General features: G+C 35.0%; 2 protein-coding genes across 6 annotated transcripts in view; one reads left to right on the plus strand and one right to left on the minus strand.

The window, feature by feature from the left end:
* Nucleotides 1-22,163, plus strand: part of RINT1 (RAD50 interactor 1) — a 26,763-nt gene continuing 4,600 nt past the window's right edge. The window contains exons 1-11 of one of the 2 annotated variants that reach the window (XM_039848937.1): nucleotides 1-196; nucleotides 632-677; nucleotides 4,420-4,604; nucleotides 7,765-8,006; nucleotides 12,418-12,591; nucleotides 12,690-12,839; nucleotides 13,372-13,528; nucleotides 15,232-15,342; nucleotides 15,436-15,661; nucleotides 16,179-16,316; nucleotides 17,496-17,695. In XM_039848937.1, coding sequence (XP_039704871.1) covers nucleotides 155-196; nucleotides 632-677; nucleotides 4,420-4,604; nucleotides 7,765-8,006; nucleotides 12,418-12,591; nucleotides 12,690-12,839; nucleotides 13,372-13,528; nucleotides 15,232-15,342; nucleotides 15,436-15,661; nucleotides 16,179-16,316; nucleotides 17,496-17,695 — 1,671 coding nt within the window. In that variant the 5' untranslated portion in view covers nucleotides 1-154. Of the gene's footprint in view, nucleotides 197-631; nucleotides 678-741; nucleotides 761-4,419; nucleotides 4,605-7,764; nucleotides 8,007-12,417; nucleotides 12,592-12,689; nucleotides 12,840-13,371; nucleotides 13,529-15,231; nucleotides 15,343-15,435; nucleotides 15,662-16,178; nucleotides 16,317-17,495; nucleotides 17,696-22,163 lie in introns of those variants that run through there. The other variant, XM_039848938.1, reaches the window with a different exon arrangement.
* Nucleotides 16,402-22,163, minus strand: part of EFCAB10 (EF-hand calcium binding domain 10) — a 16,403-nt gene continuing 10,641 nt past the window's right edge. For 2 of the 4 annotated variants that reach the window (XM_039848941.1, XM_039848940.1), the window contains exon 5: nucleotides 16,402-16,869. In XM_039848941.1, coding sequence (XP_039704875.1) covers nucleotides 16,632-16,869 — 238 coding nt within the window. In that variant the 3' untranslated portion in view covers nucleotides 16,402-16,631. Of the gene's footprint in view, nucleotides 16,870-20,259; nucleotides 20,266-22,163 lie in introns of all 4 variants that reach the window. The other 2 variants (XM_039848942.1, XM_039848939.1) reach the window with 2 other exon arrangements.

The raw sequence follows: 22,163 nt of genomic DNA on the forward strand, positions 1-22,163 counted from the left end.
AGAAGAGGAAGAAACCAAAGAGACCACGAGAGGAAGTCGCGGTGGCGCTCCGCCCTACGCTCACCGAGTCTGAGTTGTTTGGATAGGTGGCCGGAGTCGGAATTCAGCCGTCACTCTGGCTGCTCCAGCAACCGAGGACTTTGGTGGATGCGCGATGCTCCCGGCGGGCCAGATCGGCCAGGCGCCGGCAACCCCGGTGAGAGGGTCTTGGTGGCCTAGGGAGGAGATTCTGGTGGCACAGATCTCTCGTGGGAGATTGTTTCAATGAGGTGGCCCTGGCGGCCGGTTTGAGGACGTTGTTACCGTGGCCCGGGGGAGATGACCCTTTCAGGTCTGGTGGGGTAGTACAGACCTCCCAGGAAAGGTAGTCCCAATGAAGTGGCTGTGACGATTCCTGTGAGATGACATTCCTCTGGGGAGGTAGCCCTGGCGGCTGGGCGGAGTAACGCCCGCGGTCTTGGGCAGGTGGCCCTTTTTGGAACCTGCATTAGACGGCCCTGGTTGCTCAGGAAAACCCTAGGGGAAGGGATCTGAGACCTCTCGGTCTCCCAGTTGGATGTCCTCTGGGAACGTTGTATGAGTTACATATACCACTTCACTCTTAATGTGTTTGTTACACCTGTTCTTCTAGTGCTGCTCTGAAAGTGATGACGAAAGGAAGAACGTGGAGGAGAAAAGTAAGCAGACTCCAAGCCCCCAAGCACTGTTCCATACACCTTAGCACTGTCTATCCAGCCATCTCTCCAAACAACTTTCCAGGGTCTGCATCTGACAAGGGGCTTAGCCTGTTATCTTTTAGATGAAGTATTTTTCCCCTGTATAGTATGCTTGTATAGTATTAAATGCTGATTATCATTATACGCATATTTTTTTTGTAATTGTAAATTGTAAAATATGGGGTGATTTGGAGAAGAGCACTTCCTGACTCATACCTAGTGTAGGAACTTGTGTGGTTTCACCGGAGTTCTGCCCATATTGGATTCAAAATAATTGGGGCCTGCCTGTTATTTTAATGAAGCATCAGCTTGGTTCCTGGGTCTTGGACTGGACAAGGAAGATAGAAAAGATCAATACCTCCATTTCTTACCTAGCATAGGAACATAAGTCAGAGATGTGGACATTTGTTATTTTATTTTAATGAGCTAAGCATGGTAGGATTTTGCAAATCAAGAACTCTTCAGGGGCTTTTGAAGTGAAATTTATTGGGGGAGGAAGGGAAAAACATATAACACCTATTCCATCAGAGGGATTTTTGGTTCTTCTGACCATGGCAAATAGTGTGGGAATGAGCAGTGGTAAGAAGAAGGAGCTCATGTTACTGTGTTGGCTTTAGGAGCCAGGCTTACCCTTAACATTGTATACCGATATAACCTGCATCAGAAAGAAAGCTCCAAGTAGTCTATAGCACTTGACAATAATAGCTGCCACAACTCAGCTCCTTTTCCTTAAAGGATTTGAGAGTACCCCATATCTTTAACCCTTCCCTTTTCCACCTTTGCCCCATTCTTATGCCTGGGAAGTTGATGCCTATTGGGCTGTCATGTTAGTAATATGATAGATGCAGACTCTAGGCTTTGTCCTTGTCCCTCCTTTGTCTTAGGCAACTTCTTTGCAATTTATAGGAGTGCTTTTTACAAAAAATAGAGAAAGGGAGAAACATAAAAACCTCCTAATGTGTTATTTTGAAGAATGTCATTTGACTAAGAATGTACTATGCTGCATTTAAATGGTTATATCAAAAGAGTATAATTTTTTAAAACATGAAAATGGAATTTCTTCCCTAAGCTACAGCAACCTTAGCAGTCACAAAATATTTCCATTGCACGTATGTGTCTGTAGATAACACCACATAACTCACTTGCTTTATTTAAGATAAATTAAAAGAAGAAGACATTGTGACTCCTGTACATAACAATTAATGTTTTCCTGTATTAATAAAGTTTGATGTGGACCAGCCAATTCTCTTTTGAAGTAGAAGAAAATAAGAATATTGGTCGAGAGTCAAGAAACATGGATTTTATTCCCATTTACAACCTTTAAGTATAGGTTGGGAGAATGTTACAATTTATAGTTGGGAAGTCGAGGTATAGACTTATGCTAGTTTTGCTTTTACCTGTTAGTGGGCTCTTGGTTCTCATAGCATATGAACAAGCTTTCAGTTCTTATAAGTTGAATAAAACAAAGGAAAATTTGTTTTGGAGGGGATCGAGGAGAGGAACATACCCAGTACGAAACACACAGGTATATATTCTGCTTCTTTACATAAATAATTGAACAATATCTGGTAGTTACATTTGCATTTAGGCACATCTTTATTCTTATTTTCATTTTATCAGAAGTGACAGTTGTTTTGTAGTAAGGCTGATTATAACCTCTTGCCTTTATCTCATTGCTGCTGTCTTAAAACTTAATTTTTGGTAAAGAGCCATATTCTACAGGGACAGCTTCAAGGAAGAACAGAGGCAAAAGAGGTGAAATCCAACAATATTGCTCCCCAACAGGCTGTGTTAGTTCCCCCAACATTATCTGTAATGCAAACGCTTTTTTAAAAAAATTTATATAGTCCTTATTACTAAATAGATGCTAATGTCATCAAACTTTTAATTTGTTCATAAACTCACCATGAATGGTTTGTTTAGAGGGGACCAAATCCTTCAGGCAAACATGAAGTAGAGAAATGCACTGTACGTTCAGGTTTATTCTGATGTTTGATTTCTGTGAAATGCACTCTTGCTTTCTCTGGGACCTTATTTTGTAGTATTTATTTTCATTTGGAGATCAATGGCTATTCCTTTAATGTTTATCTTGTGGTTTTTTTGTTGTTGTTGTTTGTTTTTTGTTTTTAAATAAAATCCTTAGGTACTACTCAAATCTAGGGAGAGTAAGCCTCATATGTGGAATAATTCAGGTTGAGGACTGAGTAGAGTTGAACATATTTAATACCAGGAAACTTAATGACCGCACAGTGAAATGGAGTTACCGTTATACCAAGATTGACCCAAACTTAAAGTTTTCTGAACTTCTCCAGGAAGAAGGAAACCATAAGCAACCAAAAGGGGATAGATTACACATGGGAACATACTTCAAGGAGAAGTAGTTTATCTTGGCACACTGGAGTGGAGTGGAAGGAGAAAGATACGGCAGCCAGCGTGGGCCATGTCACTCCTGCCTTTGCCAGGAAGCCACTTCAGTTCTCTCTGGGATTCCGGGCACGTTCAGAAAGCCACCCTGACACAGACGGTCAGCCCAGATGTAGCTAGAGATACTCTGGAGGAAAGGAGCACTGCTGTTGGTGCACAAAATTACTGGAAAATAATTTAATTGCCTTTGGAGCGAATTATGTGTGTATGAGAAATTTGTTTTCTCAAGTGTTTTGTTTAAGTAAAAATGGAAAATTATTATAAGGGGTGGACTCTTTGGGAAATATCACATACTAAATGAGTCAAGAGCAAAGCCACTCAAAGCTAGTGAATGTTGCCTGTGCTGCCGCTCTTCTCCAAGAATGGCTACAGGGTTCCAAATCACCTGTTTTTATCACACTTAACAAGTCCAATGTGAATTAGTCTAAGTCTAGTTTATTTGCCATAGAAAGAATCTTACTTTAGACTACAGTTTATGATGCATCCCATTATGAAAAAACCCATTTAGAGTTTTTTCTAGTAATTTATGTTTTCTCTCATTTCCTTTAAAAAATTTTTTTTCTGTTTCTGAAATGGACTTCTTTGTACAATGGCATTTGAAACTTTTAAAGCTTTTTTACTCTTATATAAGGAGGAGTTTTTACTCATTGGTTACCCTTTCATATTTTTTTCATCTACTTGAAATCTTTCAATACTATTTTTCTTTCTTTTTTTAACATCTTGAAGTCAAAGTCCTCCTTTTGTGTTATTTAGATCATACCATCTGGTTCCTTACAGATTTTGAAAACATGTTACGAATTTAATAAAACTATACCAATAAAATTAGACAACATCTATTGAAAGCTTTGGTTACTAGGACTTCAGGCATTTTTCTTTCACTCTGAGGAATTTCCTCAGCTCCTAAACATTTCGTAATACTTGATTGAATGATTGATTGTATTATGGCTATTCATATATGCACACACACATGTACATATATATACACAAAAATATATAAATGTATACACAGATACCTAAATGAATATATAGAGTCTTTATATACATATATGCACATACATGTATATGCATGTATTCATTTGGAAATTTTTGTGTATATTTTGTATATATATACATATATCTATGTTTTTGTGTATGTATATACATCATATACCATCCATAGAGAGTGTTTTCTTTAAATTATTAACTTTGAAGGTAGATATATTGCCTTGTATATCTTTTGCATTTTTTTTTAACTCCATTGACTTGCTGGTGTTGAATAATTGTTATTCGTTCATTTTAGGTGACGTATATATTGCAGCTCTTGTTGGAAATGAACAAGTCAGTGAAGGCACAGATATTGGTGATCTCCCTTCCTATGTGTCTGCATTTATAGAAAAGGAAGTTGGAAATGACCTTAAGTCTTTTAAGAAACTTGATAAACTCATAGAACAGATGACAGAAGGTAAAACGCAATTAGAAGAACAGGCAAGTATTAAAACATTGAAATAATATCATCGTAATTAATATAAACATAACCATCATTACATAGGCTATTTTGAAGATATAGATTTTGACAAATAGTCTAATCATTTTAAACTTTTTAATAGGTTTTAAGGACCCACAATATACTCAGTATTTTACAAATTATTCAAAAGTTACAGTTCATACTGATATGATTTATGTCTTAGAAACATAATGATAGCTGACATTTTAAGTAGCTTTGCATAAAATGAGTTTTAAAGTGCTTTTACAAGTAAATAATTTCATGGTATACAAAAATGTTATAACATCATTTTTTGCACTCCAAGGGAGAAAACATGTATAATATAATAATGGTTATTTCTGGGTGATTGTTTAACAAGTGATTTTTTTCTTTACATCTTTCTGTGTTTTCAGGTTTTTTCTTTTTACAGTGAACGTATTACTTAAAATAAGTTTTTAAAAACCCCATAAATGTAATCTTAAAAAAATAACTGAGTCCCTATATTTGCAGTAGTGTGTCTGTCAAAGATAAAGAGATTTGCATTGTGTAACCCTAAATTGGGTTAAATAACCTCTGCTTGGGAATACTGGTGTGTTAGCCCCAGGTTTGTTAGTCATCTGATGTTTTCCCATTCCTGGTGTCTCAGGCCTCTCCATCTTCCTGTTTTTCTACCATGTGTCCTGCTAGGCTCTAGGCTTAGTCTAGCCCTGTCCTTTCCATTCCTGCAGGCAAGTTGTTGTGGGCTCTTGTGGAGGAAATCACACAGCCGAGTAGATGGATGCCAGCCCAAAGGTGTGGTCTTCTCCCCCAACTGGCAGTCCTTCCATAGGAAGGTTGGCTCCTCTGCTACGCTCTTCAGCTGTTTTTCCAAATTCTCCCTAACATACCTACCCCACCAGGCCATTCTATCCTTCCTTTTCTCAAATAAAAATTGAGGCCATCTAGCATGAATCTATTGAACAATCTCCCCACATTTCACAAACTTATTTGCAACCATTTCTACTTATTAATGTAGTAGAGGATCAGTGTAAGGCAGTCCTTATGCCCCAGTCCTGTCTGCCACGTCAGTGAACTTACTTTACTCTTATAATTTCATCCTCTGCTCAGCTTGTCCTATCTTTTCAGCATATGAACATAGTCAGGTCTTTTCCTTAAAACCTAAACAAACAAAAAACCCTCTCTTTATCTTTTGGTGTTAGTCCCTTTTACTGGTAGGCCTCTTAAAAAAAGTCATCTTTATTTATCGTAACTTCCTAATGCTTTTCCATTTGCTTTTTGACCCACTGGAATCAGGCTTGTTTCTCTGATAGTCATGGAAGCTCTCGCTGAAGTTTCTAATTGAACCTTAAATTCAGTGTATCTAAAACTACTGATCCATCTCTTAAAATGCTTCTCTATCTGGGAAAATGCACCACTATCTATCTACCTGTCACCCAGGCCTGAAACCTAGGAGCCTTCCTAGATTGCTCCTCATCATCCTTACTCTTCCCCTGTCACCAAGACATCTGAGTTTTGCCTCCTTACCATCTTTAGTGTCCATCCCTTTGTTCCCATCCCTGCTGCCACCATTTCAGTGTAGGGCTGCATTCTCTCGCATTTGATGGTAGTTTGCCCATCTTCTGTTTTCTTCATACTGCCACAATAACTATCTTTTTTTATTCCTTATAGGAATCTTATTAAATGTAAATAAAGCAAATGTTATAAAATATACAGTTAAAAATCTTTTATGTGTATGCAGGCATATATTACTTAACATGCACAGCTTAACTTTTTATGATTAATGTAGTATGGGACTTGTTTTCCTATCTCCCTGTATAGATCTCTCTTTTTTAATGGTTTTATGATACTCAGATATGGCTGTGCATGATTTATTTAACGAGGCTCTTATTGATAGACATTTTTGCTGTTTCCAGTTTTTATTATTACAAATAATAAACATAATTGTTCATCACTTTACCATTCTAAATCATAAATCTAACTGAATTGTTCTCCGTATTAAAATCTCTTAATAGCATCCCATTGCCATTTGGAAAGAGCCCATATTCTTCTAAGAACAGTTGTTACCTGTGATCTGGTCTCTTCCTACCTGTCTAGGCTCATCGCTTCTGTCTGCAATTCTTTGAACTGTATTCTGTGCCCTACTGACCTCTTTGCTGCTCTTTGATCATGATTGAGCTGTTTCTCTGCTTGGAATGCTCTTTCCTTCTAAAGTTCCATAAAAATTTCCCCCTATCCTGCAAAAGTCTGTGTATCAGCCATGCAAGTACAATTGCCTTGTACTTCAGAACCTTGCTACTCAAAGTGTGGAGCTTGTTGGAAATGCAGAATCTCAGTCCTTACTTCAGACCTACTGAGTTTACATTATAACCAGATCTCTAGATGATTCTTCTTCACATTGAGGTTTCGGAAGTACTACCTTTATATTTGTACATCATTACATCTGGCATATAGATCTCTTTTATTGCATTAATTTCACTGCTGAACTATCTACTTAACATTTCTATACCAACAGTTTAAAGGCAGATGCTTTGTCTTATTTATGTCTATCCCTAATACAGTTCCTGGTACAGAGTATCTAATCAGTGGCAATTAAATTGAAATTCCTCTGTAATATTCTTTATATTGTATTGATACCTAATATTTGCATATATTTTCCATATGCTATAAGAAAAATTCACTTAACAAATACAGTATCTAAAGGCATTACCTGGATATATCATTTTACTAAGTTATTGGTTCTTGACCTGGGCATAAATCAGACACTTGGGGAACTTTTGCAATTATAAATACCCAGACTTTCAGAATCAGAGCTTCTGTTTTTTTTTTTTTTTTTTGAAGGAAAATAATTAGTAGATAAAGTATATATAAGTGTTCTCTGGCTGGACCCTCTGAAAGTACTGAGCTTTGTGAAAGCAGATCTATAGGTACTTACAGGGGGCCAGGATGATAGGCCCGTCCCTACGCATGTCCACATATAGCAGTTCCTGTATAGGTTTGGTTGGGACAGGATACAGAAATCAAACCTTTCTTTCTTTTGAAGCTTTTAATTGACAATTTCTAATTCTATTAGAACAAGCATGTATTTTGAAGGTAATGAACTAATTAAAAAGGTTATGAAAATTTTATCTGATGGCTGCTGTTTTTTGTTTTTGGTATGGTCAGGTACTTACAATTTCATCAGAAATCCCTAAAAGAATTCAGAGTGCCTTAAAAAATGCAGAAGAATCAGAGCAATTTCTTAATCAATTTCTGGAGCAAGAAACTCATCTCTTCAGTTCCATTAACAGCCATTTGCTGACCGCACAGCCCTGGATAGAAGATCTTGGGGCCATGATTAACCAAATTGAAGAAATTGAACGGCATCTCGCTTACCTTAAATGGATTTCACAAATTGAAGAACTAAGGTAAAATGGGCCTCTTTGTTCTCGTAATTATTATTTTCCTTTGAGGATCTGTCTTAGAGAGTGCATGCATGCCATTAAATAATTGAGTTAATTAAAGATTATAATAATGTAATTTTGCCAGTTGTTATGAAAATAGCATTATGATAATGATTCTTTTCCTTTATTGTGGATGAACATAAACTTTTCAGGGAGCTTAATTTGCATTTGAAAGAAAGTAATCCAAGTAAAAATTTTAAGTCCTATAGTTGTATTGTGAACACATGATAAAAACTATTTTTTGTAATGCCAAATTAAAATAACCCCTCAGTGTGGTACTAATTCCTCTATACTTTTACTTTTTAGAGATGGTCATTTAATGAAATGGATTGTTTTCTCTATAATTTCAGTTTGTTTGGTTTTTTTCAGTGAGAATCATCTAATAAGAGCTACACAGTGTGCTTAGATGAATAACAAGAGTTGTACCTATTGGTAGGGAAAAAAAAGAAGTACTAATTTTTGAATTGAATATATAACACTGGTGGTTGATTGTAAGTGTTTGATATTACCTTTCAAACAACCTAAATTAACATTTCTGTCTAGACTTGCAAATTATTTGGTTTCATGATATAGTCTCCCAGCCCCTCTAAGCTGTGCTATTACATCCTTGCTTTGTTATAATTACTCTTGCTTTATAGCTGTCAGCAGCCATTAATGTCTGGAAGACTTGAGGGAGAAAAGTCATCCAAGAGTCTTGATGTCCCATTTTAAATGTATCGTACTTAATATATTTTATGTTATTCCAAAGAGTAATACCGTATTACTTTGTCCTACATATGTTTCCTGAGATTTTAATGAATTTTACATACCAGTACAGTATGAAAATATTTGTTTTGCATACGTGAGTTTTACCTTTACAGAAAAAGCTGTATGCCTAAAATTGTAGTGTTACTAGCAATTCCAGAAATTGACTTAAGCTTTTTAGAATATCTCCTACTTGTTTAAATTATTTGCAGTGAAGGAATTTTAAACTTTGCTTTATTTTACTTCATTTTTCCTTGCCCCTCTGAAATAAAATGCCAATAAAGGGCAATATTAATACCTTTTTAAGTTATTATAATTACATAATAATTTCATTAGGTAAAAGCCTCACTCTTGTTGTAGTCAGAATAATAGATTAATTAAAATAGGACCATGGTTATGGGTAGTCTCTTTCTGATGTCAGAATTGTTTAAAAGAAAATATTCCCAAGGAGTTGTATTAGAAATAGGAATCAAACTCATAATCAAGTAGAGCACAGTTGTTTATCTTTTTAATAACATGTTCTTTACCATAGGTCTTTTGTGATACATCTCTATTTCTAGCTTTCTTTTGGTCTTCTGAGACTTTTCTCATCTCCTCATTTCCCTCTAATGACCGGGTTTATCTATCTATCTATCTATCTATCTATCTATCTATCTATTTATTTATATTTTTTCAATTTTTTAGTTAATTAATTTTTATGGTGACATTGGTTAATGAAATCCAATAAATTTCAGCTGTACACTTTAACAGTAAGGCATATATATGTTTACACTGTGTGTTCACCTCCCGTAGTTAGATTTGTTTCTGTCACCACATATTTGACCCTCTTTACCCTGTCCAGTTCCCGCCTCCTCCCTACCTTCTGGTAACCACTAGTCTATTATCCATCACTGTGAGTCTCTGTTTGTTTGTCCTGTTCATTTGTTGCTTTTAGGTTTATATTCCACATATAAGTGATAGCATGTGATTTTCAACTTTTTCTGTCTGGCTTATTTCGCTTAGCATGATTATCTCGAGGTCCATCCATGTTGTCGTAAATGGTAGTATTTCATCTCTTCTTATGGCTGAGTAATATTCCATTGTATATATGTACTACAGCTTCTTTAGCCAATCATCTATCGTAGATTGCTTCCATGTCTTGGCCACTGTGAATAATGCTGCTTTGAACATAGGAGTGCAAATATCTTTTTGGATATGGGTTTTCAAGTCTTTGGGGTAAATACTCAGTAGTGGGATTGCTGGATCATATGGTAGATCGAGTCTTAGTTTTTTGAAGAACCTCCATACTGTTTTCCATAGTGACTATACCAATTTGCAGTCCCACCAGCAGTGTATGAGGGTTCCTTTTCCTCTGCATCCTCTCCAACATTTGTTATTACTTGTCTTGTTGATTATAGCTGTTCTAACAGGTGAGAGATGGTATTTCATTGTGGTTTTGATTTGCATTTCTCTAATAACTAGCAATGTTGAGCTATCTTTTCATATATCTGTTGGCCATTTGTATGTTCTCTAGGGAGAAGTGTCTTCAGGTCCACTGCCCAGTTTTTGAATGGATCGTTTGTTTTTTTGCTGTTATTGAGTCGTTTGAGTTCTTTGTATATTTTGGATATTAGGTCTTTATCGGAGGTGTTGCTTGCAAATATATTTTCCCATTTAGATGGTTGTCTCTTTACCTTGTTGACGATTTCTTTTGCTGAGCAGAAGCTTTTTAGTTTGATGTAGTCCCATTCATTTTTTTTGCTCTTACTTCCCTTGCCTTTGAGGTCAAATTCATAAAATCCTCTTTAAGTCCAATCAAGGTCCTTGAGTTTCGTTCCTATGTTTTCTTCTATACATTTTATTGTTTCATCAACTGACCTGTTTTTTTCTGTAGCTCTCTCTCTTCTTTTTGAAAGTAGTTTCTTCTTTCTAGAAGTAGCATCTTTATATTAACTCTGTTTCTTGAATATTGCAGTTCAGCAGTTTCACTATGAATGAACCCTATTACCCTGGCTTTTCCTATGCTCTAAATGTCATTCATGCTTCAGTGTTCTGTTGAGATCTGTTTCATTGTATTCCAGAAAGCAGGACACCTGTATTCTGTGGTTACTTGTATATTTAAATTCTTTTGTAACATTTATACATTTCTTAACCATGGATTTACATGTCTTTGAAGTGGGAAATCAATGAGAAGTTTTTATGTAATTTGCTGTAATGCACAGGGAACAGCCTTCTACAGGAGCAGTCACTTGTGCATGCTAATCATCAGAACAATCATCAGAACAGAACTACTTGTGCCTTAACTGTAGAAATGATGGTTTGTTGACACCCAATGGGAAAGAGTGTTTTCAATTCTGAAAATAGCTATAAAACACAAAATCTGTTGGAAATCTTAATAAAATTATTAAAAAAGGAGAAGGAAGAAAAATGAGAGAATGAGTGTTGGATATGACCAAAAGGGCTGATAGAGTACTACAGACATGAGCTTGGTATTGTTGAGACCTGAAGCAGTGACAGTGGAAAAGAAAAGTGACTTTTGGAGAAAATTGAGGAATAAATAAATGCTAGGGCATAGTGTAGCTCAGCCAGTGGGCTACACATTTTTATTCCTAAGGAGGGCACTGTGCCCACCCCAGGAAGATAACTGAAGGAGCGCACCAAACTAGGGACAAGAGTCCTAGCACATCAGCTTCCAGTGCAGTGGCCAAGCATGCAGGCAGAATGTGTGTGTATAGGCTACTTAGAGACAGAGCACTTACTTCAGATTTTCTGCTGGAAGTGACCCCTGAACTGAGATTCACTATTGAAAAGGTTACATTTTGTTTTTTAGATGGCTTAAGATATAGAATATGTTATTTTTATCAAATCAAACATTTTAAAATTAATGTTTGCTTTATAGAGCCAAGATAGTAGCTATGTGCTGAGTTTGTCCTGAAGACATGTATTTGGCTTTTAAAGAATTTGAAGAATTGGTTTGATTTTATATGAAAATCTTGATTTCTGACTTTTCTAGAAAATTTTAAGATTTGGCCATATTGGACCCACACTACAGTGTGGCAACAATTGGCTGGAGCCTTAGGATGCTCTAGTCCCCACCCACTTGGCTTTTTTGTTAACTTTAACTATCAGGCCTCCATAGGCATTTGAGTTTGCTACCCTTGTTGTAGAGCTTACCTTAAATTTTATCTGGAACTTTGCTAACAGTAACTTGAAAGGACTGGATTTTGAGGTGCCACCTCCTTAAGTTTCCTATAATCAAATTCAGTTGGGCAAAGTAAGTAAAAATTGAAGACTACTGTATTAGACCTTATTAGATGCTACCCACATTATTTGGATTATAAGATACTGAAGACTTCTGTAAAAGGCAGATTTATCAGAAATGAGCAGTGCCTGAGGGAATGTGACTCAGGACAAGTCTCTTCCATTAGGAGGAGTGGGAGGGGTCCTGAACATGGGCCTCTTAGAAGGTTGCTGAATTTGAGGACTCCGGGATCCCAGAGACATGGGTATCACATTAAAAAAAAGCCACTTCTGCATGGTGCTTCCTTCTTCTTTGGGCATAACTTTATATAAAACAAGAGGGAGGAGCAGTTTTTTGCATTTGGAATTATTCTGAACTGTCTTTTAAAGTTTGCTTTGCCTTGTTTCGCAGTGATAACATTCAGCAATATCTGATGACCAATAATGTCCCAGAGGCAGCTTCTACTCTGGTGTGTATGGCAGAACTTGACATCAAACTTCAGGAATCATCTTGTACTCATCTTCTTGGTTTCATGAGAGCCACTGTTAAATTCTGGCATAAAATTCTTAAAGACAAGCTCACAAGGTAAAGGATTTATTCATATTTCATGGTAATTGCTGTCAGATGGATATTTGATTATCATTGTATTTTGCTGAAATACATGTGTTACTTTTCTGTTACAGCGATTTTGAGGAAATTTTAGCACAGCTTCATTGGCCATTCATTTCACCTCCTCAGTCTCAAACTGTTGGCTTAAGTCGACCAGCCAGTTCCCCTGAGATACATAGTAACCTGGAGACACTGTTTTGTCAGCTTCTGAAACTACAAACCTCGTATCTTTGTTGTAGTTAAAACTTACTAACATTTATTTTTCTACATTAGATCTGTAGCTTGAGAGTAAAACTTTCTGACAAAGGCCAGGAAGCCAAATGGGAGTGCTGGGTTTGTACTTGGTCTGTGTATGCCCGCGGAGTGGTAGATTGTTCTCTTTCAAAGTGAATTGCATGTGAGCGGGAGGGCGTGGGTCAGCCTGAAATACGTGACTGACCCAAGTGGGACTCACATATAGTCTTTTGGGACAATAGGAAAAATGGGCAACTGGGAGGAAACCTTAGTGTTAATAAAATGATTACTTGAATGTGTTTCTTTACTACTATTCTTTTAGGAGAAATAGATTAATTATAATAACATTTTTCATGTACTTTTTACTGAAATCATGTAATGTAAAGGTAGATTATATATTATGTGCATTAGAATTTTACTCAGTATCTTTCATGCATGTTGGAAAAATGTGTATATGTATTCACATACATTCATATATGTGTGTATGTTTTTGATACTTTTTCCTTGACTTGTGTATGTCAGAGATGAATTATTTACTGAGCCAAAACAACTTTCAGAAAAATACTCTCTTCCTGCATCCTCGTCTATCATCCTCCCCATCCAGATTATGCTGACTCCCCTTCAGAAGAGGTTCAGGTATCACTTTAGAGGAAACCGACAGACGAACGTTATAAGCAAGGTGTGCTTTGCCAACTCTTATCCTTTGTTTTTATTAATAGCAGTTGTTAAGGGTTTTATACTTTTCTTGGAATAAGTTAAAATCTGATTCTGTTCACATTTCTGTTTTTTCTCTAAAGAGGAAAATTCCTGATTTGTCACTGCCCTTTAGAGATATATTTTGGAACTTGTGTTGGTATGTTGTAGGAATCAGCTCACTCATTATCACATCATCTGACCAGTTCCTGAAGTTTCCCTTGGGTTTGCTGTAGCATTTGCTGTGGCACTTTTTACAACTGGGTCCATATGTGTTTCACCATGTAAATTGCTCCTTCAGGTTTATAAATAGAAAGAGAAGTGAAAGTCAAAAGATAGAGTGTTAGCTTTTGAAAACGGGTGCCAATGCTAAAATAATTTGTAGCTATGTGAGAGGGTGTGGGAATAAATCATGGGAATGGCTTGAGGAAATTATCACTAACATTTTAGTTGAGAGACTATATTCATGTATATTGGGCATATTAGTGAGATTTTTCTTTAATTTGACCTGAAAAACGATCATAGGCATTTGTTTTCAATGAAATTTGATTGAATTTGTTGAGAATTATAACCTTGTTTGTTGCCAGGTGGTGGATACTACCTTCTTTATCCTTGAGTTTTGCTACATCTGATGCAGGGCAAGTAACAGAAAGGTTCAGTAAATGCTTTGGATTAAGCGTTAAATGCCAGATTACACTAGGCATTGTAGGTGTCATATAAAAATGAGTTTATAGGTTTTACAGAATTTTTAAGGAATTAAGAAATAGGCAGTTATGTTTGCATAGGAAAGAGTAGAGTGGCAATGGATTTTTGGTTCTTAAATTCAGCTTATTCTTTTGTACTTTATGGGTCTCATCCTCTTTTGGATGGGGTGTTGGTGGAAAGAAGAGTAGAACCAATTAGTAGTGAGACAAAGCAATAAATTAGAAGCTGCAGAGAGGCATTAATAATTTGAGGTAGGAAAATTGTGAATTATGTTGGCTGCTTTTTAAAGTGTAGTTCAAATGGGCCTAGTACTCTGACATCAGGCCTAAACGATGCAGCTCCTGAGATTAGAGATTGCCCTTATTTTTGTATTCCTGGCATCTAGCACACGACAGGAATTTACTATTCAGTAAATGTTTTTGAATCCCTGTCCAACAAAACTTGGAAGGTTTGTAGAATCATCTCTAGGGACGATTTAAAAAGCTGCATACTTACATTTCCTTTTCTATAATTGTACCTGTTTTAAGGCATGTGTACACTTTTTGTAATGTAGACCAGCCAAATTTAAAAAATTTACCTTTTGAAAAGAAAAAGCAGAAAATCTTTAAAAATTATTTTGGAATGTTATTTCAAAAAAAATAAACAATTTAAAGAGTCATTGGCTCTTAGTAATACTCATCATTTTACATATTTGTAAAGTGCTAGGTTTTAAATATATGTGGCATTGTAAATTTATGAGTTTATTGACTTAAGCCACATTATTTGAATTTGTTGGGAGTACATTAGGAAACATTTGATTATTAATTGTTCTGAACTATCGAAGTTCAGAATAACTTGAATTATTCAAGTTCAGAGTAGAAATTGTACTCTTACATATAGGAATTTTTATAAGTGCTGTGTGTATACAGTGACATAGATCTATTTGATTGTAACTTTCTAGTTGGAATGATGAAAGAATTCAAACTATTTTACCTCCTTCCTTAGCCTGAATGGTACTTGGCTCAGGTGCTTTTGTGGATTGGGAACCACACTGAGTTTCTGGATGAGAAGATACAGCCAATATTAGACAAAGTAGGCTCTTCAATAAATGCAAGGGTAAGAGACTCATCCTAAGCATTCCAGATTTAGAGGTTATGTGTCCATGAATAACTTGTCATTTACATTACCTTGCTTATGTATTTCTTTTAGCTTGAATTTTCTCGGGGCCTTATGATGCTTGTTCTGGAGAAGTTAGCTGCTGATATTCCTTGTCTGCTCTATGATGACAATCTCTTCTGTCATTTGGTGGACGAGGTGCTGTTATTTGAAAGGGAGTTACACAGTGTTCACGGCTATCCTGGCACTTTTGCTAATTGTTTGCATATTCTGTCAGAGGAAACCTGTTTTCAGAGATGGTTGACTGTGGAGAGAAAATGTAAGTGCTCAAGTGCCCATAGGATGGGGAGAGATGTCTCTTTTTGTGTATGTTAATTTGTGGTATTTTTCTCCTCCAGTTCTGGTTAGAAATTAGAGCCGTTTAAATATTTCTTCACCAGGGTTTACCAAATTGCTTTCAGAGGTCATCTTGTTTTCTTCTCATCAAACATTAGTTTTTTTCTGGAACTGTACATGTTTCTAGAGTATAATATTTAAGCCAATAGATTATATAGTTTATTGTTTAATAGATTTTACATATAGTATTTCTGCTCTTGGTAGAATCATTTTGTATGTAGCTTGTCTAGTCAGTATACCTATTTCTAAGATTTTGGGGTAGGGTTGGCAGAGAGAAGTAATTGTTTAACCCTAAAATAGAGCGTGTTAAATATAGTGCAACTAGTAGGAAGTAGTAGATTTATTTTTTTTTGTAGAAAAGTTATAATTCCTAAAAAATTGTGAGTTGAAAATTAGGAATGAATAACTACTTCAGATAATCCTTTTTTTTGGCATATCAGTTGCTCTTCAAAAAATGGACTCAACGCTTTCATCAGAAGCTGCCTGGATATCCCAGTATAAGGATATCACTGATGTGGATGAAATGAAAGTTCCAGACTGTGCGGAAACTTTTATGACACTACTCTTAGTTATAACTGGTAAGTATAAGTCTTTTTGTTTTAAAAGTACTGACTCTTCACATGGTACTTTTTCTAGTTGTTCAACGAAATTATTAGATAATGGTTATCATAAGATCTTCAAATTCAGTTTATTTTGGCAGAACTTTAGCACAATATTCTAGGTTTTGGAGTTTTAATAATTTAAGTAAGATCTTAAAATGAGAAAATTCCTGAGTTATACAAAAACAAATAAAAATGTAATTTTATTACCTGAACTCACTTGCCATTCAGCTTAAGTGTCTTTAGTAAATGGTGATTGACCTAAATTTTAAATATTTCCTTCACTTTGATATGTCAAAGACTACACAAGAGTAAAATAAAGTTACTTGAAGCATTAGAGTAGTAGTTGGAACTCTTTCTATTGTGCAAGAGTGTTCTGGCTCCAGGGGAGGCCTGGCAGCCTCTAGCCCTGGTTGGTCTGTAGCCATCCACATTGTCCCATTTCAGGCCTGCTGGTTTTCCAGGTGCTACTGAGCCGTCATTGCCACCATCCTCTTCTGTCTTGTCCAGTTCTTGGGCCTGTGTATGTAACCTAAAGAAGTATATATAGCCAGTAAATAATTCCATATTCTTAACTGTAAGAAAAATATAAAAAACACTAAAGCACCAAAAAAATTAGAAAAACTCATGTCTTTTAAAAAACCATTAGGAAAATTTTCAAACATACACAAAAGTAGCATAATATAATGAACCCTCAGGTATCTGTTACTAAGATTTAAAACAACGCTTTTCTATTATGTATTTTTCTCCCCAACCTTTTTTTCTAGAGAATTTTAAAGAACATATCAGACATCTTACCATTTCACCTGAAATTCTTAAATATATATCTCTTTTAACCTATACTAGATCCTCCTTCCTTTAAAAAAAATTGTTAAAGGAATGGAGTGATTTTTGTATATAATTATCATATGCTTTTTAAAAAAACTGAGGTATGGTTTATATACAGTGAAATGCATAGATCTTATACATACAATTCAGTGAGTTTTGACAGGTACATCTACTTGTGAAACCCATACCCTTAGAATGTTTAGAAATAGATCCATATTTGAATGTTCAATTGATTTTTGACAAAGGCACCAAAGCATATCAATAGGGAAAACCTATAACTATGTCATGGACAGTACCAAAAACCTTCATTTGTCTTAACTTTCTCCACAGACAGGTATAAAAATCTTCCTACAGCTTCCCGAAAGTTGCAGTTCCTGGAGTTACAGAAGGACTTAGTAGATGATTTTAGGATACGACTGACTCAGGTGATGAAAGAAGAGACTAGAGCTTCCCTTGGCTTTCGATACTGTGCAATTCTTAATGCCGTGAACTATATCTCAACAGTACTAGCAGATTGGGCTGACAATGTTGTAAGTTAATGTGCTTTTATATTAAATAATATATTAGTAGTTGGAACAATTCTACCTTTTGAAATGTTGACTCTGTAGCAAGTAAAAATACACATTAGGCAGAATAACAATTAGGCCAAACTTAGGAGGTGTGATTAAAGTACATATTTTTCTCAACCGAGTTTCAAATGGTTAAATAATCTTGGTATTTTAATCATTGAAAAGAAAGCAACATTTCATGAAATAGTTGTTTATAGAATTAACCTTTTTCCTCTTTAGACTTTATACTTAGGAAATACTCATGTATGGTAATTACTATCTCAGAAAAAGATAAGATTGAATAAATGGTGTCAAAGTCAGTAAAATCCAGGACTTTACGGAAAAGTAAAATAATAACACTTGATACCTGTTGAATTATTTCATACATTTAAAAAATTTTAATATTTTATTTTTAAACATATACAGGAGTAAATAAAATGAATCTTCATGTGCCTGTCGCCCAGCTTCTTATACCAATTTTGTTTCATTTAAACCTCTCCTGTACTCCCCCCATGCTGAATTATTTTGAAATAAATCTCAGGATATCTCTTGGTAAATAATTCAATATATATCTCTAAAAGATAAGAAGTCCTTTTTGAAAAAACATAACCACAATACCATTATCACATCCAAAAAAATTAACTAATTTCTTATCGTATTGGGAGGTATATTTTAAATAATTCAAAAAATCAAAGTCTTGGGTCTAGTTAACAAGTACTATAATGCCTTTTACCTCCAAGAATTTTACTTATCCTTCCTTTCTCCATGCAGATTCCATGTGTTGACAGATTTGGTCTGCCTAAATAGAATTATTAAATAGTAATTTATTTTTATTCTTTTTATTAATGCAAAGACTATATTGGCTATTAGCGCTTTGGGAACCAGATTTTACAATATATACTTCCAGCTAAAAGTGAAGAAACTTAAAAAAAATTTTTTTATTTTACAGTTAGAATTGACATTCAATCTTATTTTATATTAGTTTAAGGTAAAAGTGAAGAAACTTAATTAGCCTTTATAACCGTAACCTATATAGATTAGTTCCATTAGCTGTTTTAGATATTAAAATGATCTCAGAGGGTCTCTAGGACCTCCTTCTTGGACAGGGTGTTCTTGGGTTAGGAACTGCTGTTCTAAGATCATCTCTGTGGACACAGAAATCACCTTGGGTTTTCACTAGCATGTCCCATGAAGTAGGTTTCATGAAGAAAGCATTAGCAGAGAATTAAGGTGACCATAAAACAGTGAAATATACATTAAATGGTGAAAAAACTATACTGAATATAATGAATATGAAGATATATATGTAAAGTATTATATAATTGTATCATGAAATGAAAATAGACAGGATAATAAAGTGAAAAACAACTAAAACATTTGCATTGTAGGGATCCCAGAAGTATAAGAAAGAGAGAAAGGAACAGAAACTTTATTTAATAAAGAATAATGGCTGAAAACCTTCCTAACCTGGGAAATGAAACAGACACCCAGGTCCAGGAAGCAAAGAGAGTTCCAAACTAGATGAACCCAAAGAGATCCACACCAAGACATATTGTAATTAAAATGGCAAAAGTTTGATAAAGAGACAATCTTGAAGTAAGTAAGAGGAAAAAAACAACGAATTACATACAAGGGAAACCCCATAAGGCTATCAGCTGATTTCTTGGCAGCAACTTTACAGACCAGAAGGGAGTGGCAGGACATCTTTAAAATGCTAAAAGAAAAGAACCTACAACTAGAATAATTTACCCAGCAAGGTTATCATTCAGAATTGAAGGAGAGATAAATGGTTCCTAGACAAACAAAAACTAAAGGCGTTCCTCACCATTAAAGGGTCTTTTTTAAGCAAGAGAAAGGCCATAACCAGATGTATGAAAATATGAGAAAGGAAAACTCTCAAAGGTAAAGCTGAAAATTTATTCACTTAAAAAGCTATAAGAGACCCATTTCAAATAAAAAGACACAGACCGAAAGTAAAGGGATGGAAAAAGATATTCCACGTAAATAGAAATGAAAAGAAAACCGGGGTAGCAATACTTACGTCAGACAAAATAGACTTTAAAACAAAAAATGTTTTAAAAAGACAAAGGCCAAGAAGAGGATATAACAATTGTAAATACCTACAAACCCAACGTAGGAGCACCTAAATATGTAAAACAATTGTTAATGGACATAAAGGGAGAAATCCATAGTAATAAAATAATATTAGGGGATTGTAATACCTCACTCACACCAATGGATAGATAATCCAGACAGAAAATTAATAAGGAAATAATGGCCTTAGTTGTCATATTAGATCACATTGACTTACTAGATATTTATTTCATCCAAACGTTTCATCTAAAAACTGCAGAATACACTTTTTTTTTTCAACTGCACATGGAACATTTTCCAGGGTAGATCACACATAGGGCCTCGAAACAACCCTCGATAAATTCAAGAAGATTGAAATCATATCAAGTATCGTTTCTGACCACAGTGGCATGAAACTAGAAATCAGATATAGGAAGAAAACTCAAAAACACAAATATGTGGATATTAAATACATGTTACTGAATAACCAATGGATCAAAGAGGAAATCAAACAAAAGAAAATAAAGAGAGGGGGATAAATAAATAAAGGTGTTTACCCTTGGGGGACAAAGAAAGAACCTGTTTCAAGTTTTAGTCAAAATATAAAGAGAACTAAAATGATATCTATATGCAGTTTTTCAGCAAGGTGAAAAAAACTAATTTTAATTAAAGATTTAAAAGTACCACTTTTCAATTAATAGGTAAGGTGGAGATTTAAAATATTACAGTTAAATAAATCAGATTGATTGAATTAGGATTGGTGTTAAGTTCACAGTATGCTAAGGAACACTTAGTATGCTGTGAAACATTTTTGGGTTTGCCCAGATGAGTCACAAAGATGGACAATGTTGATTAAGTTAAACTTTCTGTACATTGTCAAATCTTAATGCAATAAAACAAAAAAGCAGAAATGCAATATAGTCAAACAGACATTTAAAATATTTAATACTTGGGTTAGGGAGGAAGTCTAGAAAACATAAGAATGTTTCATAGATTATGAATTTATGACAAAAAATTGTGGTTTACAGCTAATGCTTTACATAATTTGTATACAGAAAAAATTATGATGTACTACTAAAGCATTATATACATGAAAATGTATTCCTTTACCGGGAAAGGAAAAAGGTCTCTTAAATACAGAGTAATAAGCCAAATAAATAGGAAACAAAAATGAATATACTAATAACAGGTATAAACAAAATAAAAATCTGATAAACAACCATAATTCTAATCTGGACTCTGGCTGTGAAAATAATAATAATAATTATTATTATTTTTAAATAATTATTTAAAGCCTTTTTTTCCCTACAAAAATGTTAGCTGAAATCCATGTGCATAATATTCTGCTGAGCAAGGAAAATAAGACAAAATATTTCACAATTATTTCAAATAATTATTTCAAAATAAATACAATGTAGAGTGTAATAATAAATGCATTTATCTTTATAAAGTCACCTGATCAGAATACATTATTGTGTACTTTTGTGTCATATTCCTAATTTTAGTAAGTACTTTGTTCACTCAGCCCCTACAATGCTCTATTTTCTGCTAAGCTTTTCAATAGCATGAAACAAATTGTCATTCTTAATTCTTGTGCCAGATGATCTAATAAGAAACTCATTCAGGGACATATTTTTAGCTTCAATGAAATATTTGTGGAATATCTAATTACTGTAGTCACTGCAACAGCCTTTAACAAGGATGAATTGGCTATCATCCCTATCCTTAGAAAATTACCTGAGGCTAAAAACTTATCTGATGCTGAGTTAACCATCCTTTTGTCAGCAGAGAAATAACCAAATTTTAGAGTTGACTCTTCAAATCATGAATGAATCCTGTAGTAGTATGTTATTACAGTACAAATTCTGTTTAACATCAAAAATCCTTCAATCATCTTCATAGTTTTTTAGCCTGTGAATGCTTTCAATAGAAATCATTAAAGCTCTTGTATTACATGAAAAAATAAAAAGGAAAGTGGACAAGAGTTCGCCTTCCATTCATTTAGATTCTCTACTAATAGCTGTCTGTCCATTGCCGGCTTGTGCAAGCCTAACATGTCCAGCTATCCAGAATTAGGGATTTTTCAGTAGTAGATGACAGAAACTTGATTCACAGGCCTAAGTGGAAAGTGGGGTGGAGTGAGGAAATGAGGAATTTGTATAACAAAGGATTAGGCATGGCCACTCTAAAGTTGTTTTTTGGCTTCATTCCTAAGACATGCAGAGGTAAATTGTGGCCATAGGTGGTTCTAGGCCCACATGATCCATCACCAATTTCAAAGGACAGTAACAGTTTCAGCAGAAATACCAAGGTGGCCTCTCACATGTCCATCCCTGAACAACTGCTAAGTGTGGCCATCCGCAGCCCCTATTAATGG

This window comes from Pteropus medius, unplaced genomic scaffold, assembly GCF_902729225.1.
Source record: "Pteropus medius unplaced genomic scaffold, Ma_sr-lr_union100, whole genome shotgun sequence".
NCBI lineage: Eukaryota > Metazoa > Chordata > Mammalia > Chiroptera > Pteropodidae > Pteropus > Pteropus medius.